General features: G+C 34.6%; 4 protein-coding genes across 9 annotated transcripts in view; 3 read left to right on the top strand and 1 right to left on the bottom strand.

Annotated features, from left to right (window-relative positions):
* LOC101882393 (uncharacterized) overlaps window positions 1–20,098 on the top strand; it is a 768,785-nt gene that overhangs the window by 351,254 nt on the left and 397,433 nt on the right. The gene's annotated exons all lie outside the window — the stretch shown is intronic.
* Window positions 1–20,098, top strand: part of utp15 (UTP15 small subunit processome component) — a 355,707-nt gene that overhangs the window by 107,607 nt on the left and 228,002 nt on the right. The gene's annotated exons all lie outside the window — the stretch shown is intronic.
* Window positions 1–20,098, bottom strand: part of ano2a (anoctamin 2a) — a 72,325-nt gene that overhangs the window by 24,545 nt on the left and 27,682 nt on the right. For 2 of the 6 annotated variants that reach the window (XM_087292773.1, XM_087292775.1), the window contains exons 10-13: window positions 19,981–20,045; window positions 16,443–16,577; window positions 15,365–15,525; window positions 15,144–15,235 (exon numbers count right to left, since the gene is read on the bottom strand). In XM_087292773.1, the coding sequence (XP_087148899.1) occupies window positions 15,144–15,235; window positions 15,365–15,525; window positions 16,443–16,577; window positions 19,981–20,045 (453 nt within the window). Of the gene's footprint in view, window positions 1–3,202; window positions 3,368–15,143; window positions 15,236–15,364; window positions 15,526–16,442; window positions 16,578–19,980; window positions 20,046–20,098 lie in introns of those variants that run through there. The other 4 variants (XM_087292774.1, XM_087292776.1, XM_087292778.1 and 1 more) reach the window with 3 other exon arrangements.
* The window catches only part of caps2 (calcyphosine 2), a 101,705-nt gene that overhangs the window by 60,699 nt on the left and 20,908 nt on the right, over window positions 1–20,098 (top strand). The window contains exon 18 of the mRNA XM_087292882.1: window positions 201–309. Coding sequence (XP_087149008.1) covers window positions 201–296 — 96 coding nt within the window. The 3' untranslated portion in view covers window positions 297–309. The remainder of the gene's footprint in view (window positions 1–200; window positions 310–20,098) is intronic.

Here is a 20,098-nt window from a genome sequence, read left to right as displayed (position 1 = left end):
TTTTAAAGATTTACATTCACATTGGAAAACTAACCCATAACACAAGTGGATTATGTAGTTTTATAAAAGAAATGCTTCAGAAGATGTCCTAAATGTGCTTTTTGGTAGCTTCAAAATAATCGTCACTATCCAACATCCTTATACAGCATGGATAAGATTCAAACATTCATTTTCCTTCGGCTTATTCCCTCATTTATCAGGGGTCGCAACAGTGGAATGAACCGCCAGCATGGAAGAGATACCATTTAAAAGTACTCCGATTGTGTTCATCTGACAGAAATAGTCATATACACTGAAAATGGCTTGAAGGTGAGTAAATGATGGGGTGATTTTCATTTTTGGGTGAACTATTCCTTTAAATACTTGGTGCATACCAATTTACATACAGTTCATCTTACAGTATAGTATTCGAAAATATGTCACAAATTATATTATGCTCAAATAAGTGATCCAAAGTAGCCAGGTTGGTCTATTTCTGGTAGAAATATGCAGATATGTGCTTAGTTTACTCTAACAGGTAATATGGTCCACCAATACGTTGCTATTAGGATGTGATTTTTTTATTAGAACTTCAAACACGGGTAAAAAAAAAAAAAAACTACAAACATGGGTGACACAATGGACTTAAGTGGAGAGGCTTTTGTGAAGATGTTTGGATGACTGTTTATTAATATCTACTATACAATATTTAAATGCCATCCCTGCTAAAAAATCCAGCTTAAACCAGCCTAGGCTGGTTGGCTGGTTTTAGCTGGTCGACCAGGCTGGTTTTAGAGGGGTTTTGGCCACTTCCAGGCTGGTTTCCAGCCATTTCCAGCCTGGTCTTAGCTGGTCAGGCTGGAAAATGACCAGCTAAATCCAGCTAAAACCAGCTTGACCAGCCTGGTTTAAGCTGGACATAGCTGGTTTTGGCTGGGCTCCCAGCCTGGCTAGGCTGGTCAAGCTGGTTTTAGCTGGTCATCTCCCAGCCTAACCAGCTTAGACCAGGCTGGAAATGGCTGGAAACCAGCCTGGAAGTGGCCAAAACCTCTCTAAAACCAGCCTGGTTGACCAGCTAAAACCAGCCAACCAGCCTAGGCTGGTTTAAGCTGGATTTTTCAGCAGGGATGTTCTGCTATATTCACCTTATTCTCAGCTGGCAAGTGGGCGCTGCCATTTGAATCTTTTTGTCTCGCGACTTCCGGTCACATTCACTTCCATTCATTTTTTGACGTTAACAACTGCTCGTTACGCTGCTTGATGTTGCAATTTAATATTTTCTTATTATATTATGCTACTTGGTCTGTGTAGTCATGCAAACATTTGTTTGTTGAGCAAGTAGTTTGACCATTTTCTGCCGTTTATTATTCCTAGTCATTTCTCCCATAGGCGACTGAATCGGAAGTTCTAAGACAATCGCGAAAACAGGCGCACTTCCGCATTTTAGAATAAGGTCAATATTTTATCTGCAAGATCAACTTTTATGAAGATGTGGTTGAAAATGAACTTCTAAATGCATAAATATTATGCAAACACCTGAGGAGATTTCTCTGCATGACAGACTCTTGAATGGCAGATTAATCTGCTGCTGCTTCTTCATTATGGCAGGTAATTAAATATGAAATGTAAAAGATGACTGACAGGGGACGTAACTAAGCAACATAATGGTCTGTTAATTAGGATGTATGTCCCAAAGGTTGCATACTCTTCTGTTACACACTCAAAAGTATTGTTTTTCCTTCACAAAAAAAGTACATTAGGATATACACTAACTGACAAAAGTCTTGTCGCCTATTTAAGTTTTAGGAAGAACAAATAATAACTTGTCTTTTAGTTGATCATTTGGTATCAGAAGTGTCTTATATGAAAGGCAACAGCATCTAGGTTACGCTTATTTTACCACAATAAAATACGATCATGCCTTGATCTTTATTGATTTAATTAGGACAGGAAGGTCTGACTTTGCTTAGAAAAAAGTCTCGTCACCTAGCAGAAATATTGTACAGTATAGAATATAAAAGCCTGGTGCAGTTTGAAAAGAATGAATATTGTGTATGACTCCCATGAGCTCCCATCCAGGACTGCATCCATACATCTCTGCATTGACTCAAATAACTTAATAAAGTCATCTGGAGAGGCAAAGAAAGTGTTCTTGCAGGACTCCCAGAGTTCATCAAGAGTCTTTAGATTCATCTTCAATGCCTCCTTCATATTACCCCAGACATGCTCATTAATGTTTATCTCTGGTGACTGGGCTGGCCAATCCTGGAGCACCTTGACCTTCTCTGCTTTCAAGAACTTTGATGTGGTGGCTGAAGTATGAAAAGAAGTGCTATCTTGCTAAAGAATTTGCCCTCTCCTTTGGTTTGGGCAGCACAAATTTCTTGATACCTCAAGCTATTGATGGTGCCATCCACTTTGCAGATCTCTTGCATGCCCCATACTGAATGTAATCCCAAACCATGATTTTTCCTTTATCGAACTTGACCGATTTCAGTGAGAATCTTGGGTCCATGCAGGTTCCAATAGATCTTCTGGAGTATTTGTGATGATTGGGATGCAGCTCAACAGATGATTCATCTGAAAAATCGACCTTCTGCCACTTTTCCAAATGATCAACTAGAAGTCAAGTTATTATCTGTTGCTCCTACTACTGGGATCAATGACAAGACCTTTGTCAGGTAGGGTAGCATTGACTCTTTTAGGTGACAGTATAGTAGGTTAATAGTATAAAACATTGACATAAAAAACAGGGCTGTGTGTTAACTGTCACTGCGGTCAGGATTATGGCATTGAGGTTAATAGTATAAAATCATGGTAAAGGATTCATTGGCACACAGGTTACTACAAGGTTAATCCACAGTAAATCTTTTATAAATTGAGCGTTGATTCATCAAACATCCTCACTGTAGACTCAATGCAAAAACTGATCCTCCTGCTGCTCAGAAAACCACAGCTTCACTAAAAACTATCCCACATAATTCATTCATGTCTCAACACAAAGCATCAAACTCAACAAATTTAAGTGGATTAAGCATAAAAGAAATATAGTTGTCCCCCAAAAATCTAAAGAATTGTGCTATTTCAGCTCATTTTAAATAAGTAGTTTAAACAAGCAGCTGAAGTAATTGTTTTGAGTGTATTTTGATGAGGGAGGGGGGAGGTGTGCAAATATATGCCGTGCGGTTGAGCATGTCGGGAAACAGTATAGAAACAGCTTTACCTCAGCCCGCTCCTATTGGTGAGCATCAAAGCAAAGAAAACATGGTGTTAGACACACATATTTACACTGTTTAATATGCGGGTGTAATTGAACTTCATTATCGCTCGCATTAGCATGACGCTCATGATCTCCATGGTGCCCCGTTGAGAGCGCAGCCCTTCATCCACTCAGCTCAATGCTTTAAGCAGGAACACAATCTCATTACTCACACATGTCCCATCACACACACATACACGCCACCCGCTTCCACACTTACACAACACGCACACTTTAGAACTGATTTAGCTCCCAGGTGAAAGGTTCAGAAGTTTGCATTTTTATCATACACCTCATAAGGAGCATACTGTATGTGTGAAAGATGAAATCTGTCGCTCTAAAGGGATTCGGCTATTATCTGGTGTTATGTTTTTGCGATGCTACCTTCCAGTGATATTCACAAGGGGAATTCAAGAGTGGTTTTAAAGAGAGAAGCTGTTATAAGCAGTAGTTACATCAATGGTAAGAGGCGATGTTGGAAGTGACATGAATAATGGTGAAATTTGTCAAACAGGGCTGTGCAGTATATATCATTTCAGCATCCATATCACAATGTGTGTATTGGCAATAGTCACACATCATGATGTGCAATGAAGAATCAGGATTATGGTTGACCATCAAAACAGTTCAAAACATATAAGATTAATGGAGTCGCTGCAGAATTGAATCATAATAGAGTCTATCATAGTGAAAGTTAATAATCAGCATGTTTTTTTTTAAAGGGGTGGTCCAGAGCGTAATTTTAAGGCAATGTGTGCTCATGCTCATGTTATTTTTTTCATATATCTTTATTTGGTTATATTTATATACTGCAACTTAGTCAACATGAAAACGACTGTTATATTTTCTAGTTGCTCCAAAGGCCAACCTTCAAGAGGCTCTGATTGGTCAGCCAACATAATGTGCTGTGATTCGCAGATTGGCTCCATGTCACCAGGAAGCATCACGCCTCTACTAGCACGAGCTTTGCTGTTGTGTAAATACTGTCAGTCAGTGTAACTCGGGGGTCTCAAACTCGCAGCCCACGGCCCAATTGCGGCCCGCGGGTTGATAGTTTATGGCCCCCGCCCTAAATTCAATGTTTGATATGTATAGCACTTTACAATATGTGTGCGGAGCTGAACGAACCCACCTATCACGGTGGAGTATATAGCTCTCGGGGGCGGGACATTAGCTGGGCTTGATGCAGGCAACATTTCCCAATGAGTGAAAGTTACAGAAATGTTGTCATGGAGTGTATTCTTCCATGCCCGGCTGGCTGCCTTGTTTCTTTTAGGCACATGAGGATGTTCGTCCCAGCCCGCTTTATTCACAACACTTCAAAAAAAAGGTTTTTTAAGTTTATGCCCAGCGGACATTATAAATATAAACATGTATAGAAATCAGTACTTAATTTGAGCTGGGTCTTGCTAGATTCTGTTCTGGGAATTGTCAGATATTTGTGTTTTTCTTTTCGGTATTTATTTTAGTTGACTCGGCATTACCTTGTGCGCAGTGAATACCTGCGTGCGTGCGTGTGTGTGTGTGAGTGTGTGAGAGAGAGAGAGAGAGAGAGAGAGAATATAAGTGCAGCAAATGCTGTGTGGATTGTGTGTGTGTTCACGCACTATTTAAAGCCTAAGTCACAATCATTCACAATCTAAGTCACGCATTTACAATCACTCTGATTGGTTGGTGGTTATTGTTTTACACACAGTGAGCAGAAAAGGAATTAAAGTGATGTGGATGGATAAAAGTCACACATCGACACCTGTCCAACGGCAGTAAGAGTCCCCGGTAACCCAGACCAATTATATCACACCGTTGTTTGTGGGTCATTTGCATCGCCTCAAACAATAAACATTACATATATTTCTTAATGACATAAAAGTATTCAAAACTATTATTATTGTACAGTTTGTGCCTAAATCAGACAGAAAATGAAGAGGACACAGTTTAACCTGCTCTCTAAAATAAAATCTGCCAAGTGTCTTTCACATATATTTGGGTTAAGCTTGTGTAAGTAATATGAAACTTTCACATTTGCAAGTTTATTATTAGAGATGTAGAACGCAGAGAAAGCGGCCGCATATGCAGCGCTGGTGAAGACTGTGGGTGTTTACAAGGGTTTGACTGATAAATATGAATTTGTAGCTAACTTGTTAGCGGTGCCAAACAGCATTTTCTGTTGTTTACATCCTTGTATTTGTCCTTACTACAACATACATTTAACGCTAGAAACTGTGCATGTAAAAGATCAATTTTAACAAATAAAATCTCTTACAAGTTGTGGCTCACAATCCACAGCTTCTGCTATTATGACTGGAGCTGCTCCTTCTTGAGGAGTTTCTAGCACTGAACAGGGAGAGATTCTGGAAGCTGTCTATTGTCAAATATTAGCTATATCTTTTTTGTAATTTTCTGGATAATAATTAAACCTAAACTGTAAGCGCTTCTCTCTTTGTGTTGTGCCCTTTCAGAAACAGAAGAAGCTCTGTGGAAATAGCAGTGTTTGGACGGCATTTTACTGTAGCTTTCTCTGCTATAACATAACGGTGCATTTGGCCATGCCCCATTCACTGTGCGAGGTGTATGCACTTAGTGAAAGCGCGTTACTTGAAGGGTTTATGACATCATTAACCCAGATGTATTTTTTTAGTCCTCAAACTTTGTTCGCTGTAGGCTTCGCTAAGCTAACTCTGAAAATGCCAATGTCTCCCTTTGCATCGAACTTTAAGAATCTTAGGTTCAAAGATGTTGTTTATGTTCACACAGCTACATTACACATCAACTAAAGTTTAAAATATGTTATCGTAGTGGACCACCCCTTTAAGGCCGGTGACATTTCAAGCCAGTGTAAAGCATTCAGGCACTAGAAATTGCATCATTTATAACTTTCTATTTATTTCTGTACTGAATAAATCTGTTATTTCCATTTTATTTTTGCTCCATTATATTTATGTGTGCTTTGTAATTTGTTCATTAATTTTTTTGTATGATTCACTTCTATAAAAATATACAATCAATACACAATCAATCCCAATATATCTACAATTTTAATTCCTTCTGAAATAAAGCTGTTCAAGCTTCTGGTGAAACTGTACTCATATGACAGAAACTCAACATGTCAGATTTTCCCAATATTGTGCAGCCCTACTGTTGAGTGTATTAGAGTACTGTATATATTTGTCACTTTATAGCGATTAATAAAATAGAAATAGTGCTCCTACAATAAATGTCATATTGCATTGTGCCCTTTCATCTATGCACTGTAGCTCAGTTGGTAGAGCACTTCATTATAGTGACACTACATGCATTAGTAAAATGTGTACACTGAATTGACAGAACATCACGTTCCAAACCCTCTGCCAAATGCATAAATGCTAGAAACAGGAAATGTTGCAGGATTGTATAAAAAAAGGACTGTATAAAAAGGTCACGCATTGCATTGCTGTGATGCTGCATTTTGATTGGTAACACCAGTGACAGTTTGGTGTTTTTTGACTGATGTCTTCTAATGATGTACAACAAAAATAGATAGTTCCATTTAAACTATAATAACAGTAATCACAGAGCCCACCTTTTACTAGAGCACAAGCAAAGTACAAAGCCTCCTGTAGTCTACATATAAAATCATTTTTATTACAAATAAAATTGATATAGCTTGCTTTTCTGTAAAATAATAGTAATGTTAAAAAAATGTGTGCATCTGACACTTTAGTTGACATAACCTGGTTAAATTTGCATATAGCGGAGGATTTGAAGATCATGTATTTATCAGTTTAGTGGTGACAGATTTACATTTAAAATGGAACCATTTTCACAAATCAAAGAGCTATCTAATCAGAGAAAACATGAACCAAGATGAGCGAAACTATACTATTTTTGTATTAACAGTGCTCATATTTATAAACGTTACCACAAGAAATCAACATTAACTTTACACCAGATGTTCTGTTTCACAGTCACCAGACTTTTCGGACAGACTGAACTATTCTATCAAATTAATCGGGTAAGGTCAGTGCTTAATTTGTAAATTGCGAGGTCCCGGAACAGATCGGGGTAACGGATCCAGCATATTATCAGGAGGGAGAGTGTCAGTGGGCATCAGTAAAATGGAGTGCCGGATCCGGCTTGTTCCGGCACAAATTAAGCCCTGGGTAAGGTTAACAATCTAAAATATGTTGTGTAATATTTTGCAGCAGTTATTATAAGAGACTATTCATTCATTTTCTATTCGGCTTAGTCCCTTTATTAATCCGGGGTCACAACAGCGACTTTATACATTTTATGATCCAGGATCAACATTTGCAAATTTATAAATTTGATGGTCCAGGATTAGTATTAAAAAGTCACTAATGTTGATCCTGGACCATTAAATTTATTAATTCACTAATGTTGATCCTGGACCATTAAATTTATAAAGTCACTAATGTTGATCCTGGACCATCAAATTTATTAATTCACTAATGTTGATCCTGGACCATCAAATTTATAAAGTCACTGATGTTGATCCTGGACCATTAAATTTATAAAGTCACTAATGTTGATCCTGGACCATTAAATTTATTAATTCACTAATGTTGATCCTGGACCATTAAATTTATTAATTCACTAATGTTGATCCTGGACCATCAAATTTATAAAGTCACTGATGTTGATCCTGGACCATTAAATTTATAAAGTCACTAATGTTGATCCTGGACCATTAAATTTATTAATTCACTAATGTTGATCCTGGACCATTAAATTTATTAATTCACTAATGTTGATCCTGGACCATTAAATTTATTAATTCACTAATGTTGATCCTGGACCATTAAATTTATTAATTCACTAATGTTGATCCTGGACCATCAAATTTATTATTCACTAATGTTGATCCTGGACCATCAAATTTATAGTCACTAATGTTGATCCTGGTCCATCAAATTTGTAAAGTCACTGATGTTGATCCTGGACCATCAAATTTATTATTCACTAATGTTGATCCTGGACCATCAAATTTATTATTCACTAATGTTGATCCTGGACCATCAAATTTATAAAGTCACTAATGTTGATCCTGGACCATCAAATTTATTATTCACTAATGTTGATCCTGGACCATCAAATTTATAAAGTCTCTGATGTTGATCCTGGACCATCAAATTTATAAAGTCACTAATGTTGATCCTGGACCATCAAATTTATTATTCACTAATGTTGATCCTGGACCATCAAATTTATAAAGTCACTAATGTTGATCCTGGACCATTAAATTTATTATTCACTAATGTTGATCCTGGACCATTAAATTTATTAATTCACTAATGTTGATCCTGGACCATCTAATTTATAATTCACTAATGTTGATCCTGGACCATCAAATTTATAATTCACTAATGTTGATCCTGGACCATTAAATTTATTATTCACTAATGTTGATCCTGGACCATTAAATTTATAAAGTCTCTGATGTTGATCCTGGACCATCAAATTTATAAAGTCACTAATGTTGATCCTGGACCATCAAATTTATTATTCACTAATGTTGATCCTGGACCATCAAATTTATAAAGTCACTAATGTTGATCCTGGACCATCAAATTTATAAAGTCTCTGATGTTGATCCTGGACCATCAAATTTATAAAGTCACTAATGTTGATCCTGGACCATCAAATTTATTATTCACTGATGTTGATCCTGGACCATCAAATTTATAAAGTCACTGATGTTGATCCTGGACCATCAAATTTATTATTCACTAATGTTGATCCTGGACCATCAAATTTATTAATTCACTAATGTTGATTCTGGACCATTAAAAATTTATCAATTCACTAATGTTGATTCTGGACCATTAAAAATGTATTAATTCACTAATGTTGATCCTGGACCATTAAATTTATTATTCACTAATGTTGATCCTGGACCATTACATTTATAAAGTCACTAATGTTGATCCTGGACCATTAAATTTATAAAGTCACTGATGTTGATCCTGGACCATCAAATTTATTATTCACTAATGTTGATCCTGGACCATCAAATTTATTAATTCACTAATGTTGATCCTGGACCATCAAATTTATTAATTCACTAATGTTGATCCTGGACCATCAAATTTATTAATTCACTAATGTTGATCCTGGACCATCAAATTTATAAAGTCTCTGATGCTGATCCTGGACCATCAAATTTATTATTCACTAATGTTGATCCTGGACCATCAAATTTATTATTCACTAATGTTGATCCTGGACCATCAAATTTATAAAGTCACTGATGTTGATCCTGGACCATTACATTTATAAAGTCACTGATGTTGATCCTGGACCATTAAATTTATTAATTCACTAATGTTGATCCTGGACCATTAAATTTATAAAGTCACTAATGTTGATCCTGGACCATCAAATTTATTAATTCACTAATGTTGATCCTGGACCATCAAATTTATAAAGTCACTGATGTTGATCCTGGACCATTAAATTTATAAAGTCACTAATGTTGATCCTGGACCATTAAATTTATTAATTCACTAATGTTGATCCTGGACCATTAAATTTATTAATTCACTAATGTTGATCCTGGACCATCAAATTTATTATTCACTAATGTTGATCCTGGACCATTAAATTTATTAATTCACTAATGTTGATCCTGGACCATTAAATTTATTAATTCACTAATGTTGATCCTGGACCATTAAATTTATTAATTCACTAATGTTGATCCTGGACCATCAAATTTATTATTCACTAATGTTGATCCTGGACCATCAAATTTATAGTCACTAATGTTGATCCTGGTCCATCAAATTTGTAAAGTCACTGATGTTGATCCTGGACCATCAAATTTATTATTCACTAATGTTGATCCTGGACCATCAAATTTATTATTCACTAATGTTGATCCTGGACCATCAAATTTATAAAGTCACTAATGTTGATCCTGGACCATCAAATTTATTATTCACTAATGTTGATCCTGGACCATCAAATTTATAAAGTCTCTGATGTTGATCCTGGACCATCAAATTTATAAAGTCACTAATGTTGATCCTGGACCATCAAATTTATTATTCACTAATGTTGATCCTGGACCATCAAATTTATAAAGTCACTAATGTTGATCCTGGACCATTAAATTTATTATTCACTAATGTTGATCCTGGACCATTAAATTTATTAATTCACTAATGTTGATCCTGGACCATCTAATTTATAATTCACTAATGTTGATCCTGGACCATCAAATTTATAATTCACTAATGTTGATCCTGGACCATTAAATTTATTATTCACTAATGTTGATCCTGGACCATTAAATTTATAAAGTCTCTGATGTTGATCCTGGACCATCAAATTTATAAAGTCACTAATGTTGATCCTGGACCATCAAATTTATTATTCACTAATGTTGATCCTGGACCATCAAATTTATAAAGTCACTAATGTTGATCCTGGACCATTAAATTTATTATTCACTAATGTTGATCCTGGACCATCAAATTTATTATTCACTGATGTTGATCCTGGACCATCAAATTTATAAAGTCACTGATGTTGATCCTGGACCATCAAATTTATTATTCACTAATGTTGATCCTGGACCATCAAATTTATTAATTCACTAATGTTGATTCTGGACCATTAAAAATTTATTAATTCACTAATGTTGATTCTGGACCATTAAAAATGTATTAATTCACTAATGTTGATCCTGGACCATTAAATTTATTATTCACTAATGTTGATCCTGGACCATTACATTTATAAAGTCACTAATGTTGATCCTGGACCATTAAATTTATTATTCACTAATGTTGATCCTGGACCATCAAATTTATTATTCACTGATGTTGATCCTGGACCATCAAATTTATAAAGTCACTGATGTTGATCCTGGACCATCAAATTTATTATTCACTAATGTTGATCCTGGACCATCAAATTTATTAATTCACTAATGTTGATCCTGGACCATCAAATTTATTAATTCACTAATGTTGATCCTGGACCATCAAATTTATTAATTCACTAATGTTGATCCTGGACCATCAAATTTATAAAGTCACTGATGTTGATCCTGGACCATTAAATTTATAAAGTCACTAATGTTGATCCTGGACCATCAAATTTATTAATTCACTAATGTTGATCCTGGACCATCAAATTTATTAATTCACTAATGTTGATCCTGGACCATCAAATTTATTAATTCACTAATGTTGATCCTGGACCATCAAATTTATAAAGTCACTGATGTTGATCCTGGACCATTAAATTTATTAATTCACTAATGTTGATCCTGGACCATCAAATTTATTATTCACTAATGTTGATCCTGGACCATCAAATTTATTATTCACTAATGTTGATCCTGGACCATTAAAAATTTATTAATTCACTAATGTTGATCCTGGACCATTAAATTTATTAATTCACTAATGTTGATCCTGGACCATCAAATTTATTAATTCACTAATGTTGATCCTGGACCATTAAATTTATTAATTCACTAATGTTGATCCTGGACCATTAAATTTATGAATTCACTAATGTTGATCCTGGACCATTAAATTTATTAATTCACTAATGTTGATCCTGGACCATCAAATTTATTAATTCACTGATGTTGATCCTGGACCATCAAATTTATTAATTTACTGATGTTGATCCTGGACCATTAAATTTATTAATTCACTAATGTTGATCCTGGTCCATCAAATTTGTAAAGTCACTGATGTTGATCCTGGACCATTAAATTTATTATTCACTAATGTTGATCCTGGACCATCAAATTTATTAATTCACTGATGTTGATCCTGGACCATTAAATTTATTATTCACTAATGTTGATCCTGGACCATCAAATTTAAAAGTCACTAATGTTGATCCTGGACCATCAAATTTATTATTCACTAATGTTGATCCTGGACCATCAAATTTATAAAGTCACTAATGTTGATCCTGGACTATCAAATTTATTATTCACTAATGTTGATCCTGGACCATCAAATTTATAAAGTCACTAATGTTGATCCTGGACCATTAAATTTATTATTCACTAATGTTGATCCTGGACCATTAAATTTATTATTCACTAATGTTGATCCTGGACCATTAAATTTATTAATTCACTAATGTTGATCCTGGACCATCAAATTTATTAATTCACTAATGTTGATCCTGGACCATTAAATTTATTAATTCACTAATGTTGATCCTGGACCATTAAATTTATGAATTCACTAATGTTGATCCTGGACCATTAAATTTATTAATTCACTAATGTTGATCCTGGACCATCAAATTTATTAATTCACTGATGTTGATCCTGGACCATCAAATTTATTAATTTACTGATGTTGATCCTGGACCATCAAATTTATTATTCACTAATGTTGATCCTGGACCATCAAATTTATAGTCACTAATGTTGATCCTGGTCCATCAAATTTGTAAAGTCACTGATGTTGATCCTGGACCATTAAATTTATTATTCACTAATGTTGATCCTGGACCATCAAATTTATTAATTCACTGATGTTGATCCTGGACCATTAAATTTATTATTCACTAATGTTGATCCTGGACCATCAAATTTAAAAGTCACTAATGTTGATCCTGGACCATCAAATTTATTATTCACTAATGTTGATCCTGGACCATCAAATTTATAAAGTCACTAATGTTGATCCTGGACTATCAAATTTATTATTCACTAATGTTGATCCTGGACCATCAAATTTATAAAGTCACTAATGTTGATCCTGGACCATTAAATTTATTATTCACTAATGTTGATCCTGGACCATTAAATTTATTATTCACTAATGTTGATCCTGGACCATTAAATTTATTAATTCACTAATGTTGATCCTGGACCATTAAATTTATTATTCACTAATGTTGATCCTGGACCATTAAATTTATTAATTCACTAATGTTGATCCTGGACCATCAAATTTATAAAGTCACTAATGTTGATCCTGGACCATCAAATTTATAAAGTCTCTGATGTTGATCCTGGACCATCAAATTTATTATTCACTAATGTTGATCCTGGACCATCAAATTTATAAAGTCACTAATGTTGATCCTGGACCATCAAATTTATAAAGTCACTAATGTTGATCCTGGACCATCAAATTTATTATTCACTAATGTTGATCCTGGACCATCAAATTTATTATTCACTAATGTTGATCCTGGACCATCAAATTTATAAAGTCACTGATGTTGATCCTGGACCATCAAATTTATAAAGTCACTGATGTTGATCCTGGACCATCAAATTTATTATTCACTGATGTTGATCCTGGACCATCAAATTTATAAAGTCACTGATGTTGATCCTGGACCATCAAATTTATTAATTCACTAATGTTGATCCTAGACCATCAAATTTATAAAGTCACTAATGTTGATCCTGGACCATCAAATTTATAAAGTCTCTGATGTTGATTCTGGACCATCAAATTTATTATTCACTAATGTTGATCCTGGACCATCAAATTTATTATTCACTAATGTTGATCCTGGACCATCAAATTTATTCACTAATGTTGATCCTGGACCATCAAATTTATAAAGTCACTAATGTTGATCCTGGACCATCAAATTTATAAAGTCTCTGATGTTGATCCTGGACCATCAAATTTATTATTCACTAATGTTGATCCTGGACCATCAAATTTATTATTCACTAATGTTGATCCTGGACCATCAAATTTATTATTCACTAATGTTGATCCTGGACCATCAAATTTATTATTCACTAATGTTGATCCTGGACCATCAAATTTCTAAAGTCTCTGATGTTGATCCTGGACCATCAAATTTATTATTCACTAATGTTGATCCTGGACCATCAAATTTATTATTCACTAATGTCGATCCTGGACCATCAAATTTATTATCATCCCAACAACCCTCCCATCATTTTCCCTCTCTTCTCAAATGGTAGGGTGTGTAGAGCTGGGCAATTCATCAGAAAGTGATCAAAATATTCAGAACCTGTAATCGATCTCATTTTTCTAGGTGAATTTTTTTTCACCACCCCAGTCGCGTGACCCAGCTGAACTGAAAAATATTCAGCACTTTGCAGCCAGATCTGACCTCTATGACGTTAAATCAATGACAAATATCTTGAGTGCAGTATTACAAGTTGAGAGTGCATTCATGTAATACGAGTGTATGAATCTCTTTGCTCGTGCGCCGATTATCTGTTCGTGCTAAAAACCTATTGTACATTCTTGCTAATAATAGTATAACAATATACACCACTGATTTATTTTCACTTTTTAGGCAATGCGTGTTTGATTTCTGTTGTTCAACATTGATGTTCAATAAATAATCATTAATAGTAGATAGTGTGTGTGTTTTCTTTGATTAACTTAAAATCAAGTAATACTCCCATTTAGAAATCTCTCACTTGTAATATGTGAGTACATTTAATAAACTTGTCAGTGAACTATCAGGCCAAGAAAATAAAAAATAAATAAATACAATAATCGTTTATTAATCGTAACCGAATTAAAATGTTCAACTAATCGAGATTTTGATTTTATAGGCCAAATCTCCCAGCCCTAATATTGGGCCAAAAAAAAAAGTTACTATGGGCCAACTTTGGCCCACTGGCCCTAGTTTGTGCCTCTCTGCACTAATCCATCTAGCCGGACTGACAAAGCCCAACGGCTGACCGTCAGCTTGGTTTGTCTTGGCCCTTAGAGGTGAAATTGTGATTAGGCCTTAGTCTTTTTCTTAAAAGAATACTGACACAATCAAATACTGCCTGTACTCATGTATCTTCCTCTAATACAAACTCCAACCTATAGCAAGTCGCAAATCTGTGCTCGTAGCTGTGAGCTGACTTAAAGCCTTCTGGGAGAGATTTTCAGTGACTTTGATCATGTTTCTAGTAAATGCTTTGGACTCTTCTCACCTCGTCGTCTTCCATGCCTGTCAGATCCCAGCTGTGCTGTAGACATCGCTGCCTTCTCTTCCAGTGTTCAAGAAACACAGCCGCTAAAAATACACACACACACGCACCATAATGACAAGACTAAATATTCCTCTTTATACTACTTAATATATTATGAATGCAAAGTGAACACATAGATTGTCATCAAATGCACACATTCATGCAGCTCATACCCCATAGGGACATAAAGATGGCGAAGCCGACGGTGGCGTGGTTATCAAACAGATAGCTGGCACGCGCCGTACTGCAGATACTGCTCAGCTGCCAGTAATCACACACACGATCACAAAGAGGACACATGGTGAAATTAAGACGCTCATCACACATCTCTTGACTGAAAAAGAAAGAGAAATTAATTATTGTTGATTATGTCATTCAAATCCACTGCAATGCAAGAACAGTTTTCTTTTTAATTTGTGATTTACATATTTCAGAAAAACATGAAAACAAGAACTGAAGAACAAATTCATGATTCCAGTTACAATTTTCAAAGCCATGTTTGATCTGAAGTAGTTAGCTTATATTAAGAAAAGCTGATTCTCAAAGGGAAGAAAAATGCTAAACACTCGGAATAAAGTGTTAAATCTTCGTAGAATCTAACGATAGTGAAAACATTTAAAAGAACAGCTCATGCTAAATTTTAAATTCTGTTATCTTTTAATCACATTTACTTCTATTGAAAATGTTCTAATAAACATCTCTTCACTTCCATAGTATTTTTTGTTCCTACAATGGATGTCAGTGACTACGTTTACATGGACATTAGTAATAATTATTTGCTTTAATCTGAATTATTTAGATCTCTTAATTGAAGCATTCTTTTTGTTTGTCGTCAAGCGGCTGACTACTGTCGTGTGTGAATCCTATCGCAAAATGTATCGAAAAGTGCTATAAAAATGGTAATAGTTTGATTAAGATGTTTACATGTCTGTGCTGCACTTCAATAATGCACCTAAAAAAGGAATACTCCACATGTCTTAATTCCATTTCTGTTTAGTTTAGTTATGACTTTAGTTGGATTAAAGACATTAAAAATCACTCTTTACGTGGTAGACTCTTAATCAGACTGTTGTCTTAATCATATTGATGTCCATGTAAATGTACTCACTGTCTGCTCAACATTCTTCTGAACAAATTGCTTTGTTTTTGACGAAAAGATAAATTCATAAAAGTTTACAACCTCTTGAAATTGGTATAAAATGGTATAAAAGTCATTAGAAAAACCTGATGGAAAAGTGTGTGAGTGTTTACCTGGGCACATTGGTGTCTACGGTGAGGCATCCGTACAGAAACACTGCGACTCCTAAAGCCGAGGCTGGAATCAGCAGCTGTGTGTACACTCCCAACCAGGCAAAGTACAGGCCAATCTTCTCCCCAAAGTACTTCCTGTCAAGTACAGGTCAATAGGTTATCAAAGAGCTGCAAATTTGGCCGCTGATAACAACTCAAATGTATCAAAAATACTTTTGCGGTAAAAACTACATTTGTTTAGTATGCTGTGATACTTTACTTTAAAAAAGTGAGTAAACTGGTTGCTTTTAAAGTCATTAGTTGAATTTAGTTTTTAAAAACAAGGTAAATTGGTTGATTTAAAGTAATTATAGTTGACTTTAAAAAAACAGTCAACCAGTTTATTTTAAACTAATTAGTTCACTTAGAAAATTGTGTAAACCAGTTGCTTTTAAAGCGATTAGTTGACTTCAAAAAAGTGAGTAAACCACTTACTTTTGAAGAGATTAGTTGACTTTACTTTAAAAAGCAAGTACACTACTTGCTTTAAAGGGATTTGTAGACTTTAAAAAAGTGTGTAAACCAGTTGCTTTTAAAGTGATCATTTGACTTTACTTAGAAAAGTAACTATACCAGTTTCCATAAAAGTATTAAGTAAATTAACTTAAAATGCATTATTATTAAATTAAATTAAGTCAACTTAACAGTTCCAAGTAGGCCTGCCACGATAAGGAATTTTTGTTGTGCGATATATTGTCATAGAAATTGTTGCGATCAGTGATATTATTGTCATTTTTTCATAATTATTGTATAACAGCATAATAATAGCCATAAACACTTTCAAATATTGATCATTCTTAAGGTTATTTAAATCAGGTAAAGGAATGGGAGTGTTTCTCAGTAATGGGTTGCAGCTGGAAGGGCATCCGCTGCGCAAAACATATGCTGGATAAGTTGGCGATTCATTCCACCGTGGCGACCCTAGATTAATAAAGGGACTAAGTCGAAAAGAAAATGAATGAATGAATGCATGAATGAGATTAGGTAAAAGTCTAATTATAAGAACGGTAGAACGGAAATGTCATTATAAAATGGTTTTATTGATATTTGTGAATTTGTGTATATATATATGTATATAGAAATGGCAAAAATTTGTTAAGTATTGCATGATACGCCAATGTATTGATTATTGCGACAGGCCTAGTTCCAAGTTACAATGGGTTAACTCACCAGTAAAACCAACTTGTCACTTTAAAGGCAACTGTTTTGCTCAGTAAAGTAACTCATCGCTTTTTACATTACTGCAACTATCAGTTCTATAGCAATACTATCAATTATTAAAATACTTTGGCTATTTTGATTACACTTCCAGCAACCAACACGTGTTAACTCCATTCAAGTCCATTCTGTAGCTTTTCCCCTCATAATCAGCTCAGAAAATGTCAAACTGTATGCAGACTTCATGTAGGCCAGCTGATAAGTAACACTAAGTAATCTTACTATTATTTATTCTGCAGCTCATTGCATGTGTTTTACACTACATAATCCAGAAGGCATATTAAATCCACCCAATTCAAAACATCTTCCATATCAGATTAAACAAGGCTGTATTGTGACAGGTTCTAGGTCATTTATTAATGAATCCTAATATATATAATCATCTGTGGTTGCTTGATAAGTGCCCAGTTTGTGATTAGTTTGATTTAAAGAGATGCAACAAAAATGAAGATATTCTGAAAAATGTTAGAAACTGGTACACTGTAAAAAAAAAAAAAAAAAAACTGGTTGCCTTACATTTTTAACTTTGATTCTATTGAACTTATATTATGTTAAACTGGCTTAAAACAGCTTGTGAAACTTGTAAAATTAAGTTTTAACATAATTAATCAACTAAAAACATATGTTTGATATATGATATATGATTAATATATGACTAATTGATCATATATGTTACATTGTAGCCATTGACTTCCATAGTGTTTTTTCCTACTATGAATGTCAATGGTTACCAGTTGTATAAATTATTAAAAATATATGCTAAAATACTAATTTTAAAGCATATCTTAATTCATATCTTAACTCATTAAGCTTTGAAATCACTTGAAATCACTTTTTGGGGTTGGAAATTGAAAAATATATATTTTGGGGGGAACTGTGCCTTTAGGTTGCCATTAATGCTTTCTAGATATTCACCGGCCACTTTATTAGGTACACCTTACTAGTATCAGGTTGGACCCACTTTTGCCTTCAGAACTGCCTTAATCCTTTGTGGCATAAATTCAACAGGTTACAGGAAATATTCCTCAGAGATGTTGCTCCATATTGACATGATAGCATCACACAGTTGCTGCAGATTTGTCGGCTGCACATCCATGATGAGAATCTTCCATTTCAATGAGTACAGTGAACTCATTGTCATGTTCAAGAAACCAGTCTGAGATGATTCGCACTTTATGAAATAGCACGTTATCCTGCTGGAAGTAGCCATCAGAAGATGGGCACACTGTAGTTATAAAGGGATGGACATGGTCAGCAACAATACTCAGGTAGGCTGTGGTGTTGACCAGATGCTCAATAGGTACTAATGGGCCCAAAGTGTGACTAAAAAAAAAAAAAACTCACATCATTACACCAACATCATCAGCCTGAACCGTTGATACAAGGCAGGATGGATCCATGCTTTCATGTTGTTGATGCCAAATTCTGACCTTACTATCGGAATGTCGTAGCAGAAATCTCATCAGACCAGTCAACGCTTTTACAATCCTCTATAGTCCAATTTTGGTGAGCCTGTAGAACTGCAGCAGATCATCTTGTCTACATTCCTAATTGCATTTAGTTGTTGCCATGTGATTTGCTGATTAGAAATTTGTGTTAACAGGCAGTTGGACAAGTGTACTTAAAAAAGTGGCCGGTGAGTGTAAGATGATATATAAAAAGATATGTGTGTTAATGCAAGATATTAGTTATTACTAAAGGCAGAACTGGAAGATCATGATGCAAAAATGTATACATCACAATTAATGTATTTATGTTAGGGAAAAACACCAAATAAAATTTTAATAAAGCGGAAATATCAAGAAAATCATTAAAAAAAGTATTTAGTTGACATTTTATAGATTGTAAAAAAAAATCGCAACACCTCATTTGATTTTATTTGTATAATCATTCTGTTCTTAAAGATCTGAGGTGACCACACTTTTTAATATAAATAAAACTGTTTAATAAATAAATAAATGTAAATGTTTTACTTTATTTATTATTAGTCTATTTTCACTGAGAAATGGATAAAAATGTTCAGCTCCAAAGTGCGTGTACTCGTTTATGCTGTTCACTGACTATATAGAGAGCTTTTCATCACCTACAAAGTGAAAATCTTAAAGGATACTCAAGTAACAGCTCTTTTCAACAAACCGCATGATTTGAGGCAACTATTAATAGCAATTCCCCAAAATGCACACATCTGACAGTTCCCAGAAATGAGTCAATATAACCATCAGTGTATAGAATAACATCTTTAACAGAACCAAATGGTAGCACAGTATTTGATGTCTGATACCTGATAAGGTCCATTGGCTGATATTTGTAGAAAGCTCCGTAATTGGCCCATTCCTCATGCAACATCTGCATATACACACACATATCACTGTTAAGTTTTTTTGCATTTAATAACACAT

Source organism: Danio rerio, chromosome 18, assembly GCF_052040795.2.
Source record: "Danio rerio strain M-AB ecotype USA chromosome 18, GRCz13ab, whole genome shotgun sequence".
Taxonomy (NCBI): Eukaryota; Metazoa; Chordata; class Actinopteri; order Cypriniformes; family Danionidae; genus Danio; species Danio rerio.
This window is presented reverse-complemented; position numbering and strand designations above follow the sequence as displayed.